Source organism: Lepidochelys kempii, chromosome 8, assembly GCF_965140265.1.
Source record: "Lepidochelys kempii isolate rLepKem1 chromosome 8, rLepKem1.hap2, whole genome shotgun sequence".
NCBI lineage: Eukaryota > Metazoa > Chordata > Testudines > Cheloniidae > Lepidochelys > Lepidochelys kempii.
The window spans coordinates 88,163,814-88,182,988 of NC_133263.1; the positions used below are offsets into that span (position 1 = coordinate 88,163,814).

General features: G+C 41.8%; 1 protein-coding gene across 2 annotated transcripts in view; it reads left to right on the top strand.

Annotated features, from left to right (window-relative positions):
- Positions 1 to 19,175, top strand: part of WLS (Wnt ligand secretion mediator) — a 68,637-nt gene that overhangs the window by 27,408 nt on the left and 22,054 nt on the right. For both annotated transcript variants that reach the window (XM_073357379.1, XM_073357380.1), the window contains exon 2: positions 11,865 to 12,137. In XM_073357379.1, the coding sequence (XP_073213480.1) occupies positions 11,865 to 12,137 (273 nt within the window). The remainder of the gene's footprint in view (positions 1 to 11,864; positions 12,138 to 19,175) is intronic.

The following is a 19,175-nucleotide window of genomic DNA, read 5'->3' on the forward strand; positions in this document are numbered from 1 at the left end:
GGCTAGCAATACCACACTGTATTATGCTCAGAAATGTCATTTTTAATGACCTTTCTACTGAAATATACCAAGGCACATGTACAACTGAACCAAATGCAAGCATGTAAACAGCATGGTTAAAAACAGCATGCTTTGCCACCAATATTTAACTGAAATCTCTTTATGGTAGAGTTGTTTTGCATAGCACTTTGTAATACTGTTAGTTGACTTGGCTGCAGTTTCACAAACCGTTTTCTCCACTTGGTTTAACGCTTTCTCCAATTTAATGGGATCTGAGCCAAACAAGTAAAGTAAGCCAAGTGGCAATGCTTGTTTGGTGTACAGTTCCTGACAAGAAATATATAGAGATTGTCTTTTCTTTCTCAGAGCTATAACTTTGGCTGGGGAGATATCTGAGGTTGCAGGCCAAGTATCTAAAATTATAATCAGCCAGCAATGAAAACATATATTTAAAGCCATAATGAGTTGCATCAAAGCAGGAAACATTAAAGAAGAAATCATGATCCTTCTTAATTCAGAAATGCCTGCTTTAAATCAAAGACCTTACAATGTGTATAAAAGCTCCAGGAGAGTTTTTTTTTTCTTTTTATTTAAAAAAACAAAACTAGAATTCAAACTCTTCATGCAAAGCTGCTGGTTTTTTGTTAGTCATCAGTGCTAGATTACTGTCTTGTGGGGCTAAAGGAATTAAACACTACTGCGAAGGTGCATATTTAATGGGGTGGTGGGGGATGGGAAAAAAACAAAGACACAGGCTTTAACCATAGAATTATCAGGGATTTGTTTTTGCTGGGGCTGTGGTAGCCTATACTTTGCTTCTCATGGCTCCCTAGTGGGGCCTGTGGAAGCAGTGACTAGATGGAATGCAGTTTAGGGACTATTGGAGAGGGGCAGTATATGTCTGAGGAGATCCACTGCCTTGATGGTGCTACAATGGCATAAAGGGCCATCTGGACACGACTTAGTCAGGTCTGTATGGTTTTTATAGTGGAGGGCAGAGACAACAAAAGGGATCTTTGTGACAAAAAGATCAAAAGTTGTGTGATCTGTTCTGTAGCTAACTGCCTTTAATAACCTTCCCAGATGAAACCCATTCAGAGCTGTAACTAGACATTTTAGTGCCCAGGGACAGCAAGCATATTTGCACCCCCTGCTGGGTTTTTTCCCCATGTGACGTTATTGACATGAACAGGAACCGTATCGATCATCATTGCAACCAAGGTCCTGTAGTGGCACCAAATCTTGTATAAAGGGGGTCAAATAAGGTGTCTAAGACAAGGTTCTAGTTTGCTGGTTATGATTATGTTATCTGTGTGCATGTATCATTTTTGTATTTAAGGTTATAAGTATTAGCTCTATACTGTCTGTAGTTCAAACTTATGCTATGCTTCTGGGAGACACACCAGACAAGTTGGCGTCAGCTCTGCCTAGCCTGCTTGATGGCCCATTAAGAACCATCAGCTACACAATTGACCCATTGAAAGAAGGCAGACACACCTTTCAGAGTAGAAGCCCTGTTAGTCTGTATCCGCAAAAAGAAAAGGAGTACTTGTGGCACCTTAGAGACTAACAAATTTATTTGAGCGTAAGCTTTCGTGAGCTACAGCTCACTTCATCGGATGCACCCGATGAAGTGAGCTGTAGCTCACAAAAGCTTACGCTCAAATAAATTTGTTAGTCTCTAAGGTGCCACAAGTACTCCTTTTCTTTTTGCACACACACTTTGTGACTCAGCAAGGCATTCAGAGACATGCCTATGGACAGAACTCTGAGGTTTTTCCATGCCATGTGATGGACAGCTTGTCTTTGGGTCAAAGAAAGAAAGAGACCACATGGCAAGAGACTATAAAAGGCTGATGCCTCATCTCCATATTGTCTTCAATCCTGCTTCTTACCTCTGGAGGGATTTTGCTACAAAAGGAAGTTCTACACCCCAGCATTTTTCTGCCCCCATGACTTTGCGCCCTGGGTGGCTGCCCCGTTTGCCCCACCCTGGTTACAGTACTGCATGTATTGGCTATGTTGCTCTGTTTCTCGGTTCATCCAAGTACTTGCAGATAATGTTTTGAAATAAAATGGTGACGGTAGTAGCCCCCCGCCCCAGAAAACTTCCCTTTGAGCTTCAACTGTCCAGCCTGCTCTTGGAATAACCCACATTTCTTGCCCTAATGAGCACTTTGGGGCTTGTCTACACTTAAAGCACTACAGCAGCACAGCTGCACCACTGTAGGGCGTAAGTGTAAGTACTACCTACAAGGGTCTCCTGTTGGCATAGGTAATCAGTCTCTCCAAGAGGCACTAGCTAGGTTGATGGAAGAAGTCTTCCTTGACCTAGCACTGTCTGCGTGGGACTTATGTCTGCTTAACTAGCCAGATCAATGTGGTCTTTTCACACCCCTGAGCGATTTATAGTTGTGATCTGATTTTTCTAGTGTAGACCAGGCCTTGTTCTTGTCAGTTATAATAACTTTGTCATAAATCTAAACTCTCATTTTACAAATCAGCTCAGCCAAATAGACCAAAGGGGCAGTACTCACTTTTTAAAAATTGTTCGAGTAGACCTGTGTATAAGTCTGACCCCAGATGTACAGTACCTTCCCTCTTAACCTGTGTAAATTTGATTTTTAAACATTAGCTTTAATAAAATCTGTATATATGTGATGTCTGTCTGATTCTTGAGCCATTTTATCTGTGTTTGAGCTTGCTGGCGTGTGTGTTCCAACTAATTATAAAAATCAGACTGACCAGGATTTTGTCCTGTGAATTCCTACACCTTGCTGTATGACTGGAACTGCTGCAATCTGCATGTGGGTTTTATTACTTTGTGAGTAAATCAACATACCAAAAAGCATTACCAGCAAGTTCTTTACTGGTTGTTGAGAGCTAGTGGTGACAGCATGAAAACAGAATTCTGTAGGAGCTTAGAGTCTGCATTGACTCTAGCCCCCTTCTTTCATATTTAAAATGACCACACTTACTATGTCGTTTTCTTCCTGTAGATGTTTTGACATGGATCACTGGCATTCTGCATGCTATTTTTCTTTCTCCCCTCTCTAGGTGATAGAGTGAAAATTTGTAAATGGTTGGAAGGGGTGTTTTGAATCCTTTCCCTTTCAAGTAATTTTAGATGAAGTTTCCATTTATATTTTCATATCAGCAGGGCACTTGTTGACATCATCTGTAATGATTCTGAGGAAAGCTGTTTGTTTTGGTACACAAAAAGTTTAGTTTGGGGAATTTTTTTTTAATTTTTTGTATGTGGAAAATTTTTCACTTTTCAAAACGTTCTGGTGTTTCAATGAAACAAAAATCAAAAGAACATTTTTTTTCAGAAAATACTTCTCTGACCAGCTCTAGCTCTGATTTCAAAAAAACTGGATAATTGAAATAAATGCAATACGGAGTATCTTATATTAATGCTATATCACTTGTAATGCTTCAGAAAGCTGGATATCAGTTGTTAAACTAGCACTGTGGTAGGAATGATCTAGTGGACGTTATTGAGAGCTCAAACTATATTGAATTGGTTGCTATGAAGAATCGTGGAGTGTGTTCTGGTTTGTAGTGACTCTCTTTTTAGTTTATTTGGTATAATGCACATCTAGACATAGCCTTATACTGTAAACACTTGTCATAATATTTTAGACCTATTATGACTTCCAGCACTTACCAAGTGTTGTGATATTTGAGAAAATGCCAGAGAGCTCTACTGGATGAACCAGAATGCAGGCTGATGTCACTTCCTTTTTTAAAATATTGGCTGTGGGTTTTTAATGGGGGGTAGCGATGGTGGTGGTGGGGAAAGGAATATAACATTTAAGGAATGTCTTGATTGCCTCACTCTACTGAGAGTTGTAGCTCAGTTGCTAATTGTAATGACCATTAAAAGTGAACTGGTGGGAGACCAGATAAATGCGTACCACACTTATTATTACTCTTTGTGTACTAGGGCAAACATTTATTAAATTGAGATGTTTTGCATCTCCGAACCTCTGACCCTAATTTAGGTAATCACTATTTAAGACGGTCCTTACATCCCACTGAAATCAAATGTAAAGTTCAACATGTTTCAGATGCTTTCCTGGATTGGGGCCAATGCAAACGCTTTCCCTTCTGGTCATAATAACCTGATTGTACTCTAAATGTCGTGTATCTAGAGACAGTGTGTCATATATTCTAAGATTCTTTTGGGGGGTATTTTTGATTTTTTTTTTATACTAATGGCAGTTGGTTGTAAAGAGGAAAAAGATTGTTTTCATTTAACAACATAATACAACATTTTTGTGATGCCACAATTTCCATAACCAATTGATACCAGAGCCCTGGCTTTTTAGACTTTGGTTTAAGCAGAAGCAGCAAGAATGTTTTCGTTTAATGTTAGCTGGTCCTCTCTTCTCCTTTTTAAATGCCACAGATGGGGTAGTTTCCCTGACACGTTTTCTGCTTTGTATGTAGAGAATGTTTGTTTGTCTTTAGAAGCACCAATCTGGAAGTGATTGCATGCTTCATGAAATGCCCAAATGCTGTGAAAAGCACAAAACTTCTTTTTTCCTGGTTCAATTTTTGTACTGCCACTTCCCACTCTGGAAAATAAGTCCTACTGTGTATCACACAAGACTGCAGGAATATGAACACTCAGCTAGGAATGGGAGAACTCTGTCATAGTTAGAACCCTCTCAAAATCATGATTGCCTGATTCAGAATCAGAATAATTCCAGTTCCACTTAGCTCCAGGGTTTGTGAGTTCTCTGATGCATATGTGTAGTTTTAAAATATTTATTTCCCAGGTGACATTAGAAACATGGCAGAACTACTTTCACACAAGAATTATCACTGTTTGCATAGTAGAAGCGATGTTAAAACAAAAACTTTTTCTAAGAGAGAAGAAGAACTTTAAAAACCCCCGAACACCATCAAATTCTTTGATTCCTACATCCAGTACTGAAAGATTTGTTGGGGTTTCATCTGTTTTATTTACCTTTTAAGTCTAAGGGAGTAACTCTTTTCTCACATTGGTGTAAATCAGGAGTAATTATTAAAGACCATGGAGGTTCACTTGTGCAAAACTAGTTTAAGTGAGAGGAGACTAGGACCCCAAGTGCTTGCTTTCAGTCACATCTCTGGCCCGCCATTGCTTTGAAGTGGGTAGTAGTCTAGATTAGACACTAGTCATTCCACTGGGATAAAACATAGTTTGTGCCATGGAGTAAAACTTGCTGATCTCTGAAGTGCTGCCAGACAGCTTCAGAATCTAGATGTCTTATAAATTTCTCTTTACTTCTCCACATGTCCTCAAAAGATGAGCAGCAAGGGCACAGAACAGCATATTTTTGAAGCATTCAAAGAGAGCTGCTAAAACTGCCATGAATCCCAAGTGTCCTGGTGGTGTTCTGACTTAACACAATAAAATAAATCTCCATACAAAACATTTCTCCTCAGCTGTTACCAGTCCACCTGGAAGAGCAAGGAACTTCAGAGAACCTTACTGCACCAACTTCTGCTTTGTGTGAGGAGCCAGTGGGTGGTATTAGGTTTCACCTGGGCTGCAGAACCTAGGCAATGGTGAGACCACTAGTGATCAGATGTCTTAGGCGATGTCTACACTTGCAGAATTTTTGCGCTGTGATAGGGAACTGGTGAAAGTAAAGCGCTGGTTTGTGTACTCGCTTAATTCTGGAGGCGTCAGGGTGTTTACATTAGCAGCACTTCCATCCCCGATGAGAGCAGCGCTCTAGGGCAGCTATCCCACAGTGCAGCTCTCTCCAGTTTGATGATGGGTCTTGTGGGAGGAGGGGGGTGTGATTGCCAGGCATTCTGGGTCACTGCACAGCCTCCTATTCCCCCAAACACTGATAAGCTCCAGTAGCTCAGTATTGCTCCAAGCAGGGGATCGTTTGCTCCATGGAGCAGGCATTGTCGCCTGGCCAGATAAGTGAGCACTTGCCAAGAAAATAAGAAGGGGAGTTTCAGAGTTCCCGGGGCTTTACAGGGGGAGGGGTGGATGTCTGTTTACCTGGCGTCCGAGCTGCTGGTCCCCTAGGCATTGTGGGAGATCCCCCGGAGGCTAAAAGCTGTATAAACAGGAAGAATGTGTCTTCACTTGTATCTCACTACAAAAGCATCACCGGTAAGAGCGGTACGCCTCTCGTGGCGGTGGTTTTCTTTTTGCAGTGAAACTTCTGAGTTTCTCTGCAAAAAGTCATTAGCAAGTGTAGATGCTCCCGTGGTGTTTGTGCAAAAAGGACTTTTTACGCTTTAAATGGCAAGTGTAGACACGCCCTTAGTCACTGTTGTCTAAACGGTCTCTGAATAAGTTTTAGACCACAAAGTGGCTGGTAACTGCTGGTCTGTCTACAATAGTGTTCTCTACCATTGCGACCACTAAGCTGATAGCAATGGTGGGAAATTTTCATGGAAAAACAGCATAATGTAGACAAGGCCATTGGGTATGAATACAATGGCAATCCAACGTAATTGGGTTTCCTTGTTTTGTCCAAATAAACCTTCTCTACGCTAATTACATAAAATAATCTGATTGTAACACAGATAAATCTTGTAGTGTAGACTGAATATAGCCCTGCCTGCATAACAGGGTTAGGTCCCATCTACACTTGAGCTCTTTATCCAAGTTGTAATTGTGTGTCCTCTGAACTGGTTATAGCTGTGTAGTGTAACGGGTCTGTGACTTACTCACTCACACATAGGGAAATCAGATCTGTTCTGGGGGCTAGGGCAGGGGGAGAGAGGATGATGAATGCAGCAGCACTGAATTTCAGTGCTAGAAACTGTTAAATTCATGGTTGTCTTCCAGATGGGACAGTAGCTTTAGACACTCATTGTACTGTCCAACTTGCTTTTTTTTTTTTTTTTTTTGCTTTTTAAGTCATGATCCAGCAGCAAGAGAAATACACTTTTACCCGAGCAACATGTTTTGATTCAGTTAATCAGAGTAGGTCATTGTCTCATCTGCATGATACGGTTATTTATCAGTTACTGATATGAGCTTTACACGGGGACTTGCTCATTGGGACATATTGAAAGGGAATGTGTGCAAAATAAATTGCTGCGACCAATAATATTCAGTTCATCTCTGTTATTGTTGAAAGTACCTGGAGCTGAATCCATTTATTCCTTTTCCACCAGCTAATCTTATTTTGATCCCACTGTGAAGTCACACTCCTATGTCTGCTTACCTACTTGAGCACTTTTTAACTTTGCGGCAAGATTAAGCAGAAACTGGGCCATGAAGGATAAATATTTGTTGGAATATAAGCCTCTTGGGTAATTTATTAATATGCTAACTGAACATGGGGACTGTACATTTTGAGAAACTTCTCCTCATAGAAGTCTTTAAAGAAACAGTATTTTTATTGGCAATATGCTGATCTTCATTTGGTAGGGCTCTGTCTCTCATGCCAATCAAACTCGAAGAGGCAATTTCTGTGCATTCTTGTCTCCATTCAACTAATCTGCTGCCACACCTCTTCACAAACGTGAGAGAGAGAGGCTATATTCTTCTGACCCCTACATTCCTGGGCGTAAACAAACTAGGGAAATACAGCCCTATATGGAGCTGTTATAAGGTAGGTGCGTAACTGGTTGGAAAACCATTCCCAAAGAATAGTTATTAGTGGTTTACAGTCAAGCTGGAGAGGCATATAGGAGGGTTTCACAGGGATCAGTTCTGGATCCAGTTCTGTTTAATATCTTCATCAATGATTTAGAAATGGTATAGAGAGTACTTTTATAAAGTTTGCAAATGATACCAAGCTGGGAGGAGTTTGCAAGTGCTTTGGAGGATAGGATTAAAATTCAAAATGATCTGGGCAAACGGGAGAAATGATCTGAGATGTAAATAGAATAAAATTCATTAAGGACAAATGCAAAGTACTGCACTTAGGAAAGAACAATAAGTTGCACACATACAAAATGGGGAAATGACTGTCTAGGAAGGAGTACTGCAGAAAGGGAGCTGGGTCATAGTGGATCACAAGCTAAAGATGAGTCAACAGTATAAAACTTGTGCGCAAACAAAAAAAAGGCAAACATCATTCTGGGATGTATTCGCAGGAGTGTTGTAAGCAAGACATGGAAAATAATTCTTCCGCTCTAATCCATGCTGTGTAGGCCTCAGCTGGAGTGTAGTGCCCAGAAATGGACACACTACATGTCAGGAAAGATGTGGACAAATTGGAGAAAGTCCAGAGAAAAGCAACAAAAATGATTAAGGGTCTAGAAAACATCTTAAGCACTGGAATAAATTGTCAAGGGAGGTTGTGGAATCTCCATCATGGAGATTTTTAAAAGCAGGTTAGACAAACATCTGTCAGAGGTGGGCAAACTACAGCCTGCTGGCCACATCCAGCCCGCGGGACCATCCTGCCCAGCCCTTGAGCTCCTGGCCGGGGAGGCTAGCCCCCGGCCTCTTCCCCTGCTGTCATGTCGTCCCCCCACACCTCCACCCCTGCAGCCTCACTTGCTGTGCCACCAGCGCTCTGGGCAGTGGGGCTGCGAGCTCCTGCCGGGCTGTGCAGCTGTGTGGCTGGCTCCGGTCTGATGGCGTGGCTGCCAGTCCTGGTGCTCTGAGCAGCATGGTAAGGGGACAGGGAGTGGGGGGAGCGTTGGGCGGGGTCCTGGGGAGGGTGGTTAGGGGCAGGGGACCCCAGGAGGGGGCGGTTAGGGGACAAGGAGCAGAGGGGGTTGGATGGGTCGGTAGTTCTGAGGGGGGCAGTCAGGGGGTGGAAAATGGGAGGGGGCAGATAGGGGTGTTAGGGGGCTTATTCCTTCACCCACTTACTTCCCTGGTCCTTCTCACATGAACAGAGAGCAACAATACCCGAAGTCCAAAGGTGCAAACAATTCGATGTTTATTGGGGTGAACTTCCAGCAAGCATGATTCCAGTTTCCTTCCTTAGTATCCTCCTTCCCAGCTCTGACACCACAAAGCCTTACACCTGTGTCCCTGTTCCCATTCCTACCCTTAGCCAAACATGATTCCAACTTCCTTACTCCCATTCCCTGTTCCCATCTCCCCCTTTAGCAAAACATGATTCCAATTTTCTTACCCCCATTCCCTGTTCCCATCTCACACACCCCCATGCCCACCCCCCCCACCCACACCCAGTCACTTCCTCATTGACTACAGATTATATAGTAAAACTTGAGTTCTGCTTAGCTATACCTTAACCAATCATTTTCCTGAAATTTAACTAACCAATCCTAACATATTGTAACATGATTATGTAACCAATTATATCCTACCACCTCAATTAGTTTACACCCAGCAAAATTAATTATACAGCAGACAGGAACAATCACAGAACCAGACAGAGATTATACAGACAAACAACAGCAAAGTGGGAACTATAATGACAAAACAATACAGAAGTGAGGATTTCACATCCCAGCTATTGATAAGTGAGTTCTTGCCAGACAGGATGCTATCAAACTAAGTTTCCTTTTACATTTTCTAGGCACTTCCCTTTCTCTGGAGGTGATAGGAATACAATCCTGTCCTGATAGTGCCTAACAGCCCAATAGCACCTTATTTCAATGTGACTAGTTTGGAATGCGAGGATGTGACCGTTCGCTTCCCAGCTTATGGCTGCCTCTGCTGCTTAGCCAAAGGCCTGAGCCTAAGCACAGGGCCACAAACTGTCACAGTAAGAGAAGGCCCTTACACTGGCAGACAGTGGTTTTGATTCTTTCTTTTATACCTCTATCACTAGCCAAGTGATAAGAATACACCTAAATTCTTAGAGTATAGGCCTTTACAGACAGGCCTGAATATCTATATCCTAACAAGGGGGTGGGGGCCAGGCTGTTTGGGGAGGTACAGCCTTCCTTACCTGGCCCTCCATACAGTTTTGGAACCCCGATGTGGCCCTCAGGCCAAAAAGTTTGCCCACCCCGGTCTAGATAATGCTGAGCCCTGCCTTGAGTGCAGGGGACTGGCCTAGATGACTTCTCGAGGTTCCTTCCAGTGCTGTGATTCGATGTAAGGTCTTGCATGCCGCAAATCTAATGCAGTGTTGCTGCCTTGGGTTGGGCAGGGAGTTCTTACCAAAAAGCACAATTGTGCAGGGAGTTTTTCCACACTGTAGGAACATATCTGGATGCCTAATTTGAAGATGTGTAGATCTCTTCCCCCCCACCCCCCGGCCCACCTCATCCCGCAGCATATAGGAGAATATCCAGCAGATAGAGGTTGATGGGTGGCTACTACAGTCTGAAGGTTGCATAATGGTATAGTGTAGCTCTGCAGACTGAGAGCATTCATGCCAGCTCTACCGCCACATTTTGCAGAACTCTAATGCACAGGCCACTTACTCTGGTAACTCTCTGGGAAGAGCATTCTCTCCCCCTAAATGCACATCATGAGCATGAGGTCATGCGTTTATCTGAACCCAATGTGTCAACCTTGGCAGTCCTGCAGACTCTTTCCTCTACCACTTTGCTGCTGTTCCCCAAGGTTTCACTTGATGGGCAGAGTCAAAGTTGAGGGGAAGCCTCATCTGTTGTTGCTACAACTCTGTAGCACCCACTGAAAAGGCATCCGAGTTGCTAACTCTTGTGAAAAGGCATTGTGATATCTCTGGCCCCAGCTGCACAGGATGCAAGTATGGCACAACTGCAGAAACTTGAATTAGTGACTGCAAAGACTGGGAGCCTCACAGCCCAGAGATTTTTAAGGTGACATTTCTAGCAAGCTACAAAAAGCGCAATAAAGCCTCTTACTCCTGGTTTGTAAAGCCTATCTATCAAAATTTCCTGTGAGTGATGGTGTCTCCTAGAGACCTGTTGCCATGAATGGAAGTCATTAGTTAATCCAGAGGTAGTAATGTTACCATGAGCGCTGTTTTGAAACTAATTCAGTTTAAAATGTGTTAACATGGCTTGACCAACTGGGGTGGATGGAGCCAAATGGTGTCTCGTCTCAAGCTCTATGCATTCAGCTGGCTAAATCATGCTGATGCAATTTAAAAACAACTTGCATTCAAATTTCTCTCTGCAGAAATAAGGCTAAAGGCAAGGAAGGGCTTTGTATTTAAGAACTCGGAGCGATATGTTTTCTAGCTAGATAAAGTAAGCTGAGATGTATGTGGCTTTTTGTTTATTATAATGCCTCATCCTGGCCTCCCTTCTTATGTTAGAAATCTCCTTGGACAAGTATCTAGATGTGCAAGTGACGTAACATGAGTGAACCCACAAATTAGATATATTGTTGTCTAATGTCTAATATGACCCTCTGGCTAGTTTTTTTTATCTCTCAAATAAATAATTACAAACACAAGAAAAGAGGCTAAGTTTTGAAAATCTGTAATTGCCTCTTTCTCTTTAAAGAAGTTGAAATGCATAGGTGGCACATTCACATCTGTACGTTCTTCCACTATGCCATGTAGCAACTGATCTAGTAAAATCACAGCGCACAGTTTATAGAAATGTCTTTTCAGACCACATTTCCTTTAGTCACTCAGAAGGGCCATAATTTGGACAACACTGCCTGATCCAGTGGATAGACGTACTACATTCTGCACCTCACTTCCGGTTGGCCTCCTTTAAAAGTGGCCCTCTTGGTCACAGTGGCTACTCCATCATGTGATGCAAAATGCCACTGGCATGCCTAGTCAGTGGAACAAGGCTAAAACTTTCTCACCTAGAAACTTCTTTACGTAACTACTGTGTTGCTTCTTGCATATGTTGAAAGGATTCCTAAAGTATTTTTAAAAGGCTAATAGCAATGACTGCTCTCTTGTAACTGGTCTCCTGTACTTTTCTGTGGGGTTGAGGGGATAATCTGGTTTTATTAACTGTTAGTCATGTAACGTTAAAGATTCTAAAAATGTGGCTTGTTTCAATTTCAGCTCCAAGTCCCACTTCGGCTGTGCCCTACCTGTCAATAAAATGTGTAGATGTCCGGAAAAACCACCACAAAACCAAATGGCTAATGCCCTGGGGACCCAACCAGTGTGAGAGGATCCGAGATCTTGACGAGGCAATGAGCAGACAAATAGAAGCCAATGACATTGTGTTTGCTGTTCACATCCCCCTCCCCACCAAGGAGATGAGTCCCTGGTTCCAGTTCATACTTGTTATTCTGCAGCTGGACATTGCGTTCAAGAAAAACAATGAGATAAGTATGTCACTCACCGTATCCCCCCAAATGTTTGATCAGTACAAGAAAACTTTGACCATAGTGTGTGGGGGTTTTTTGTTTTTAATTTCTCTTAAAATGTATTTTAATTGTCTATGTAGACAAAGTTGAGCTACATGGGAACTGAGAACGAACTGAGAACATATAAATGCTGTTCCCTTTTCAAACCATCATCTTAAGGAGGATTTTAACGTCCCGAGGCTCTGTCAATTTATGGATTATTTACTGTGTATAAAATCATGGAAAAATCAAAATATCCCCCAACCATACAAAAGGGAGTGACCATGGTAAGAGCAGTGTCTTCTCCAAATCCCCCTTTGTCAGATGCTACTATGTAACAAACCATTTTGTGCTTTAATACCGCTCCCACTGAAGTCCAATGGCAACAATCCACTGACTTAGTGGAACTAGGACTTGAACCATAAAACAAAGGTCACTAGCTGGGATCCATGATCTCCCTCTGCATGGGAGAAAATTAAAAAAGTTCCAGAAACTATGCTAGGTTAGTGATGCTAACCAGATAGTGCTATTTTAATCTGACGTGCAGCATTTTACTGGATGGGCTATAAAGCAGTGTGCTAATGCTGGAATGGCTGGTGGAAAGAATAGTCAGTTGTTAAAATTTTGTGTGAGCTAGGGAGGCTCCTTCTCATTGAAAAAGAAATTGTGGGGAGGGGACAGCTCCATAAAGGAAGGAAAGTTAGCATAAGGAACTCTCCTCCTCCTCCTCCTTCTTCCTCTCCCTCCCAACAAAGAATGATGAAGCATAACTCTGATCTGCCATCAGAAATGGCCTTTTTCTTTACTCCCTCAGTTTGAGAGCACAAATATGGAGTTGACTCTTTCATATGTTCGAACATTACCTTGAGATCATTCCTGTTTTAGTCTTGCTCTTGTTGAGTGAACATGAATCTGTCCTCTCCTTGCTGTTACTGGGTGTAGTAGCCTTACGTTTTTGGATGAGAACATGCGCTGGCCCCTCCTTCAAGAGCTCATTCTGAAAGACTTTGCAATGGTAAAATGCATGGTTGATCTCCATTATGCTACTGTTTGGAAGTCAGTCCCCTAAGATCCATGTCCCAAATTATTATGTAGTGTTGTTACAAATTAATCAGTAGTACTCCTAACAAAGCTAAAATCAACCATATTAAATCTACACTTCTTTTTTTTTCTTCTAGTGAGCACATATCCCTTGCATTTATAAATTAGCTTTTCAAGGCTACTGAAATCTACATAGGCACAGTCAGAAAACCAGAGAAAGGATAAGAGGGATGTTCATCTGTACTCAACAGCGACCCTGTAACTTTCTGATGCTTGCTTAAACTGGTTTTCACTTTTCACTGCAAAAGCCAGGACCTCTGTTCATTAGGGGTCTGCAAGCTGTTTGAGCTGAACAAAAGTGTATTTGCAATACTTCTCTGTACTCGAATTTTCTAGCTGAGTTGGATTATTTTGAGGAATCTGATATTAGGATTCTGGGAGGGAGTATGTATACAATATTTGCCTGGGGGAGAGGGGGAGCGGGGCTCCAGTGACAAGGTTGCAGTGACTCATGTTATTTTTGATGTAGGTTTTTCCTCTGACCAGTTAGAGTTCTAAATGTTGCCATTTGAGCCATAGGGCAAGGATAATGGGAGACTGTCATAGTTCTACCACAGTTTAATTAGTATTACTCTGCTTGCTCATTATGCATCACTGACTGTTTAGAATGCCACAAGTTGGGGATGTATGTCAGTCTAATAACTTTAGAACTTGGTCATTGACTAAACAGGGGCTTTCCTTTGGTAGAATGAAATGCTAGTCATGGCACTGTGGCCCCAAGTGGACTCTGTAGGATGTTTTTTCTCAAAGCAACACAAATTGGATAGCCCTAAAATATACCTTCAGGAATGCTGAATGGTATTACGCCCTTCAGAAGAAAGGAAGACCACCTTCATGCACATCTTTAGAATGTGATTAGGTCTTTGATAAGGATCCAGATACTTAAGAGCAAACTGCCTTTTTCTATGTCTTTCAACTCACATTGAAAGCTGCCTGAGCTTGGCTTTTCTCTAAAAATGGCTAATTTCTGGATCTAAACAGGCTATTCCTATTTAATGCAATGTTTACTCAAGTATTGAAAACAACAAATCCTCTTGGTCAGTTTGACTGTTCTGCAAAAGATGGGGAGCATGGAGAAATCTGCCAAAGAAGTCTGAACTGCTGAAGTGGTTAAAATGGTCTGTATTTGGCTATTGAAATGTGCCATGCATATTTCATTTAATTGGTCAAGCAGGTAATGACTGCAAATAGAATTCCAGTCTTATCTCAGTGCAGTAAGTTTCATTCACATAAACTGTATGAAACAAATGCTCTGTGTGGATAACATTGGCCAGTCTCCATCAATAACACAGCTGTTGAAAGAGCTTAGTTACCAGGACGATGGATAGCACTCGCTGAGGGAATGTTTGTATGCAGTAATCTGACATTTAGCTGGCTGGCAGCAACCTTGAAAGTGAAGTAGAACTGGGGGGGGGGAGCATTGTGGTGATCTGGTTTCTGACCACAAGAAATCGCTTGTTTAGAGTCGGCACAAAAGGCTTCTTTTGAAACCTAAAGTGTTACTCTATTACTGTGCAATTAGATCTTATTCCTGTCATTGAGTTAGAGAACACTGGAAACTTTTTGGGACTGGGTAAAATGCCACTCAGCTCATCAGTGCTCATTCCACCATAAAGCACCTGGTTTCAAACCAACTGTTTCTTGACTGACCTACAGTACACATGCCTCAACTTAGCCCAGCACCTAGCAGGCCATTGCCTGCACTTATGCTCGTCCAAACTTGTATGCATTCTGGCCTTTGATCCTTCGGCAGTAACTTTGCATTCAGGAGGTAATATTCCAATTTGGGTACACATCCAACAACAGCTTAAATCCTCTTTCACTTGCTTAATAGGTTTGCATTAGATTCTATCAGTTGTTGTTCTCATAACTTAAGTCCTTCAACTTAAATTTCCAATCCTCAGTCCTCTCTAGTCTTAAGTAATAGAAATAACTGTCTGAACATCTTGCCGCCATCACCACATTGGTTATAGCTGAATGCTTAGTGGAAGAGAGATAATGTGCTGTATCACTGGACACAGTATTTGTCTGCTGTACCTTCTAGGATGTAGGACTTCCTTGTTTATCAAGCTTCGCCTGTTGTACATCATCAGTGCACAATGGTCCAGTCTTCCAGATCAGTAATAATGAACATTAGCACTCCTCCTCAGACTACGTTATATTTAACCTCTTATGCAGAGAACGGATTTACTTTTATTCACAGTTAGTGAACTTGGACTTGGTTTTATTCCCGACTCTTGCTACAAACTTGGCCAAGTCACTTGACATATCTGCCTCAGTTTCAACATGTATAAAATGAGGAAAACACTTGAAATTGATTATACGAAATGTGCTTTATAAGCAGGAGGTGCTGGCAGCATTTTATTACGTAGTAAATCAATGGCGTGACTTTACCTACAACATTCCCTAACTGTTTTGTGTTTTGTGAAAACACTTTCAGCCAAATAAATATAAAAAAAGTGAAGGTGGGGAGACACATTTTAAGTGAATCTTAAAAAATCCTAATAGATGTGAATGACTTAAGTTTCCAGTACTGTCAGCAGGAAGGAAAAAAATCTCCTTCAGGGAAAAAAAAAGTGGTGATGGTAATCACACCATAGTTCGTCTAGCCCTGCATGCTCCTACTGAGATTTGTGTGAGCTGGCCCGTTGCTCTTCGTAGGCTGGCTGGCTTGTACTTCTATCCTTTGCTAGCCGTCTGCTAATGCCAAAACTGACAATTTTTTCTAGTTGCAAGTCTTTCCAGATTGCTCTATTAGTATGCGGCTGGCACAGACCTGTCATTCTGTGAAATGACTTCCCTATTTTTAGAGTCTCTCTCTCTCACACACACACACACTCACACACACACACTCACACCCCCCCCCCAATAACAGTTTAAAGGGAGTCGGGTGAAAGCTCCTAGCAGTTGAATCTCTAGCCTCAAAATCCAGACACATTGAGATGTGACGTGGGGAATGCAAAGAGAGCTAAATCGTCTTTCTTTAGGGCTCTTGTAATTGTGACCTCAGTTATCTTATGGATGTCCATGAAACTGTCATGGAGAAGTCTGTGACTGGCTGGAAGCCTTAGGAGAACGTGGGTACCAGGAGACAGTCATCCTTGGCACACTGCCTACTGTATAAACAAGTTTATTTTCTCATTTAGAGAGTTTCAAAATAATCCAGTGGGGCAGGTCAGATTATTATTCACCACATCTTGGTATTGACAACTGAGGTGCTATGAGGATGTGAAATCTGGAATTTTCTCCAGCCATGGCTCCGTTATCCATGCAGCATCTTGTTACATTTACAATGGAATTGCATAACCACCTTTTCTGTGCACAAGTGTCCTGTGCATCTATGGAAGGTTCATCTAGTCTGAGCATGCAGTGGGGGGAAGTGGAAGGGAAACCCTCACAACTACACATGCTTAATCTGAATCTTAACTATATACGGTAGCCTGTTATAGGTGCCTGGCCAGTCTCATGTTTTGACACCAAAGGAGGTGGTGGATACCATGTTTGTGTGTAACCCCATCCACCGCAGAGTTTTTGCAGCTGTACATGGTTCTGAAAACTGGAGAATTCTATGCAACATGGAGGAACTAAGTAACTAATTCCCTGAACATTGATATTTTGACAAGCTAAATATATTTATGGGCACTCAGAGACAGGCGAGGTGCTGCGCTTCCTCATCTACTCTCTCTTTCTCCCTGAATCGGAAATCTCTCCTGCTTTCTCTATACCTTAAGTATGGAGAAGATACTACCCCCTCTTCACACTCCTCTCTACCTTTCCCTGCCCATACATGACTCTTTAATTCCCTTTATAGGAAGGATGTGTGGCTTCCTCTCCAAAGCCTTGAAGGTGTTGCCTGTTATCCTGGTTCTGATTATGTTTTGGGGGATGGAATCCTTACTCTCATCCCCAAAAGTACCTGGCGCTATCTTGAATGGGCTCTGTTCCCATCCTGCAGCTGTCTGAGCTCAAAGAGCACTCCATATGATCTGAAGTGGAGGCACCCAAAAGCCAGGAGTAGAGAAGATAAAAGACCACTGGAAGATGAGCCCTTAATGGAATATGAGGGGGCCATTTGGCAGAGACTTTTGTTTAGAGGTCTTAATATTTCTTGTGACTTCATCTGCAAGGTCCCTACCCTCTATATTTAAATCCCTCCTTGAAGACCCAATTTTTTGCCATGCTAAATTCCTCATAGGCAGCCAATTTATACCAACTAGCTCAAGAAGCACAATTTTGACTACTTTATTTGTATGTTGTACCCTTTTCCCATGCCCCATTCTCAGTTCACCTCTCTAACTTAACTTAAAGTATAAGTTCCTCAGGACAAATGTTGTGCCTTACTTCTGTAAAGAAGGCACATACTGTGTATTGGGCATTACAAGAAGCGAGTAATATGTTGATGGGGAGTCTCTTTGTTCGTTCCTCCGATGATCTGTGTCTGACATCCAGTTTTAAAACCACTCCCTTGTCTTGCGGCCAAACATAGTGGGGTGTCTGCTTTTTGCTCCAATTTCCACACCTTACTATAGTATGTTAACTATATACATGGTCCCTGTTTTTTTTTTGTTTTTTTTTTAAATCTGCAACATCAGCAATGTTACCCAGCTGAACAAAAAGTATGAAGAACAGTTAACTGTCTAAGGGGTTTAGTATAGCCAATACAAGTAGGAGTTACAAACCTTTCATGGTTTAAAGTATTTAGCAGAAATTGTGTGTGTATATATATCAAATAATTTTTGACCCCTACCTCCCCCATGCACCCAGGTGGGGAATCCAAGTCTCTTTATACTGTATTGGTACGTAAGAACCTTTCTGTTCTTGTCAATTTGAAGGGACACTTCAGTCAGGTTGCATCTCTGATGGGTGGAATAATCCCATACTACTGCTTAATAAAACTCTGAACATTTGAAAAATCAAATATATTTCTTCTTTGCATTTCTCTTGGCTTGTACAAAAATATACTAGTTTAATTTTTTGCTTTCTGGTTTTCATGACCGGTGATAATGCAGCAGTGTTTTAGTTTGCAAAAATGAAGTGGTTTTTAAAAACTGTTCCCACTGGAATTGAAGTCCTGAATATTCCCATTTTATGGTTTGTAAAATTGGGGTGTGTGGGTGGGCTTTTGGGACCAAGTTTGACTGGACTATTTAGCCATTATTTGCTGAAATGCTAAAACAGTGGACCTGAGCTCATGTATTCATATTTCAAGGAAGCCTAACTAACTATTGCAAAGATAGTTCTGGGATATCAGAACTTATGATCGATTTGGAAGACACAGATCACACATGCGACAAAAACAGCTCAGAAAAACCATGTTGGCGTCCACATTAAAGTTTGAGAGAGCCACCTCCAAACACACTATAAATAGCAAGTCTAAACCACAAACCCATCCACACCCCTTCCCAGCATTCTGTATGAGTGTACCATTACATAATCCCAACAAAAACATAACTCTGAAAACGATGACACATGCGTAGGCCAAGCAGAGCTTCAAGAATCTGTTCTTATTCTATTGTAGATTTGAAATATCATCCCTTGTAAACTGTAAAGGCCAGTTGCTCAAAAGAGCACAGCATGCATGGTTTGGGCCAGAGATTCAAAAGAATATGTTGGGTACAGAGTTCCTTGTCAATCTGCACCCATGTGAACTGTATAAGTACGGTGGGATTAGGTGGATTTTGTTTCAAGATCCCTTTTGTAAAACATATCTGTTCATAGTTTGTATATAAATGGCCTTTCTAAACCTCTTCAGTTGAATAGACTAGATGGAATGTATGTGGCGACTTATCACATGGTGAGATTCTGGTCCGTTCGCAACCATGCCACCTTCCACTTTTAGGGAATTTCAAAGCAGATGCTGTTTGTGGCAACCTGTACTTTGAACAACTACTGCTCCAGGCCTGTCCACCATTTTCTGCAT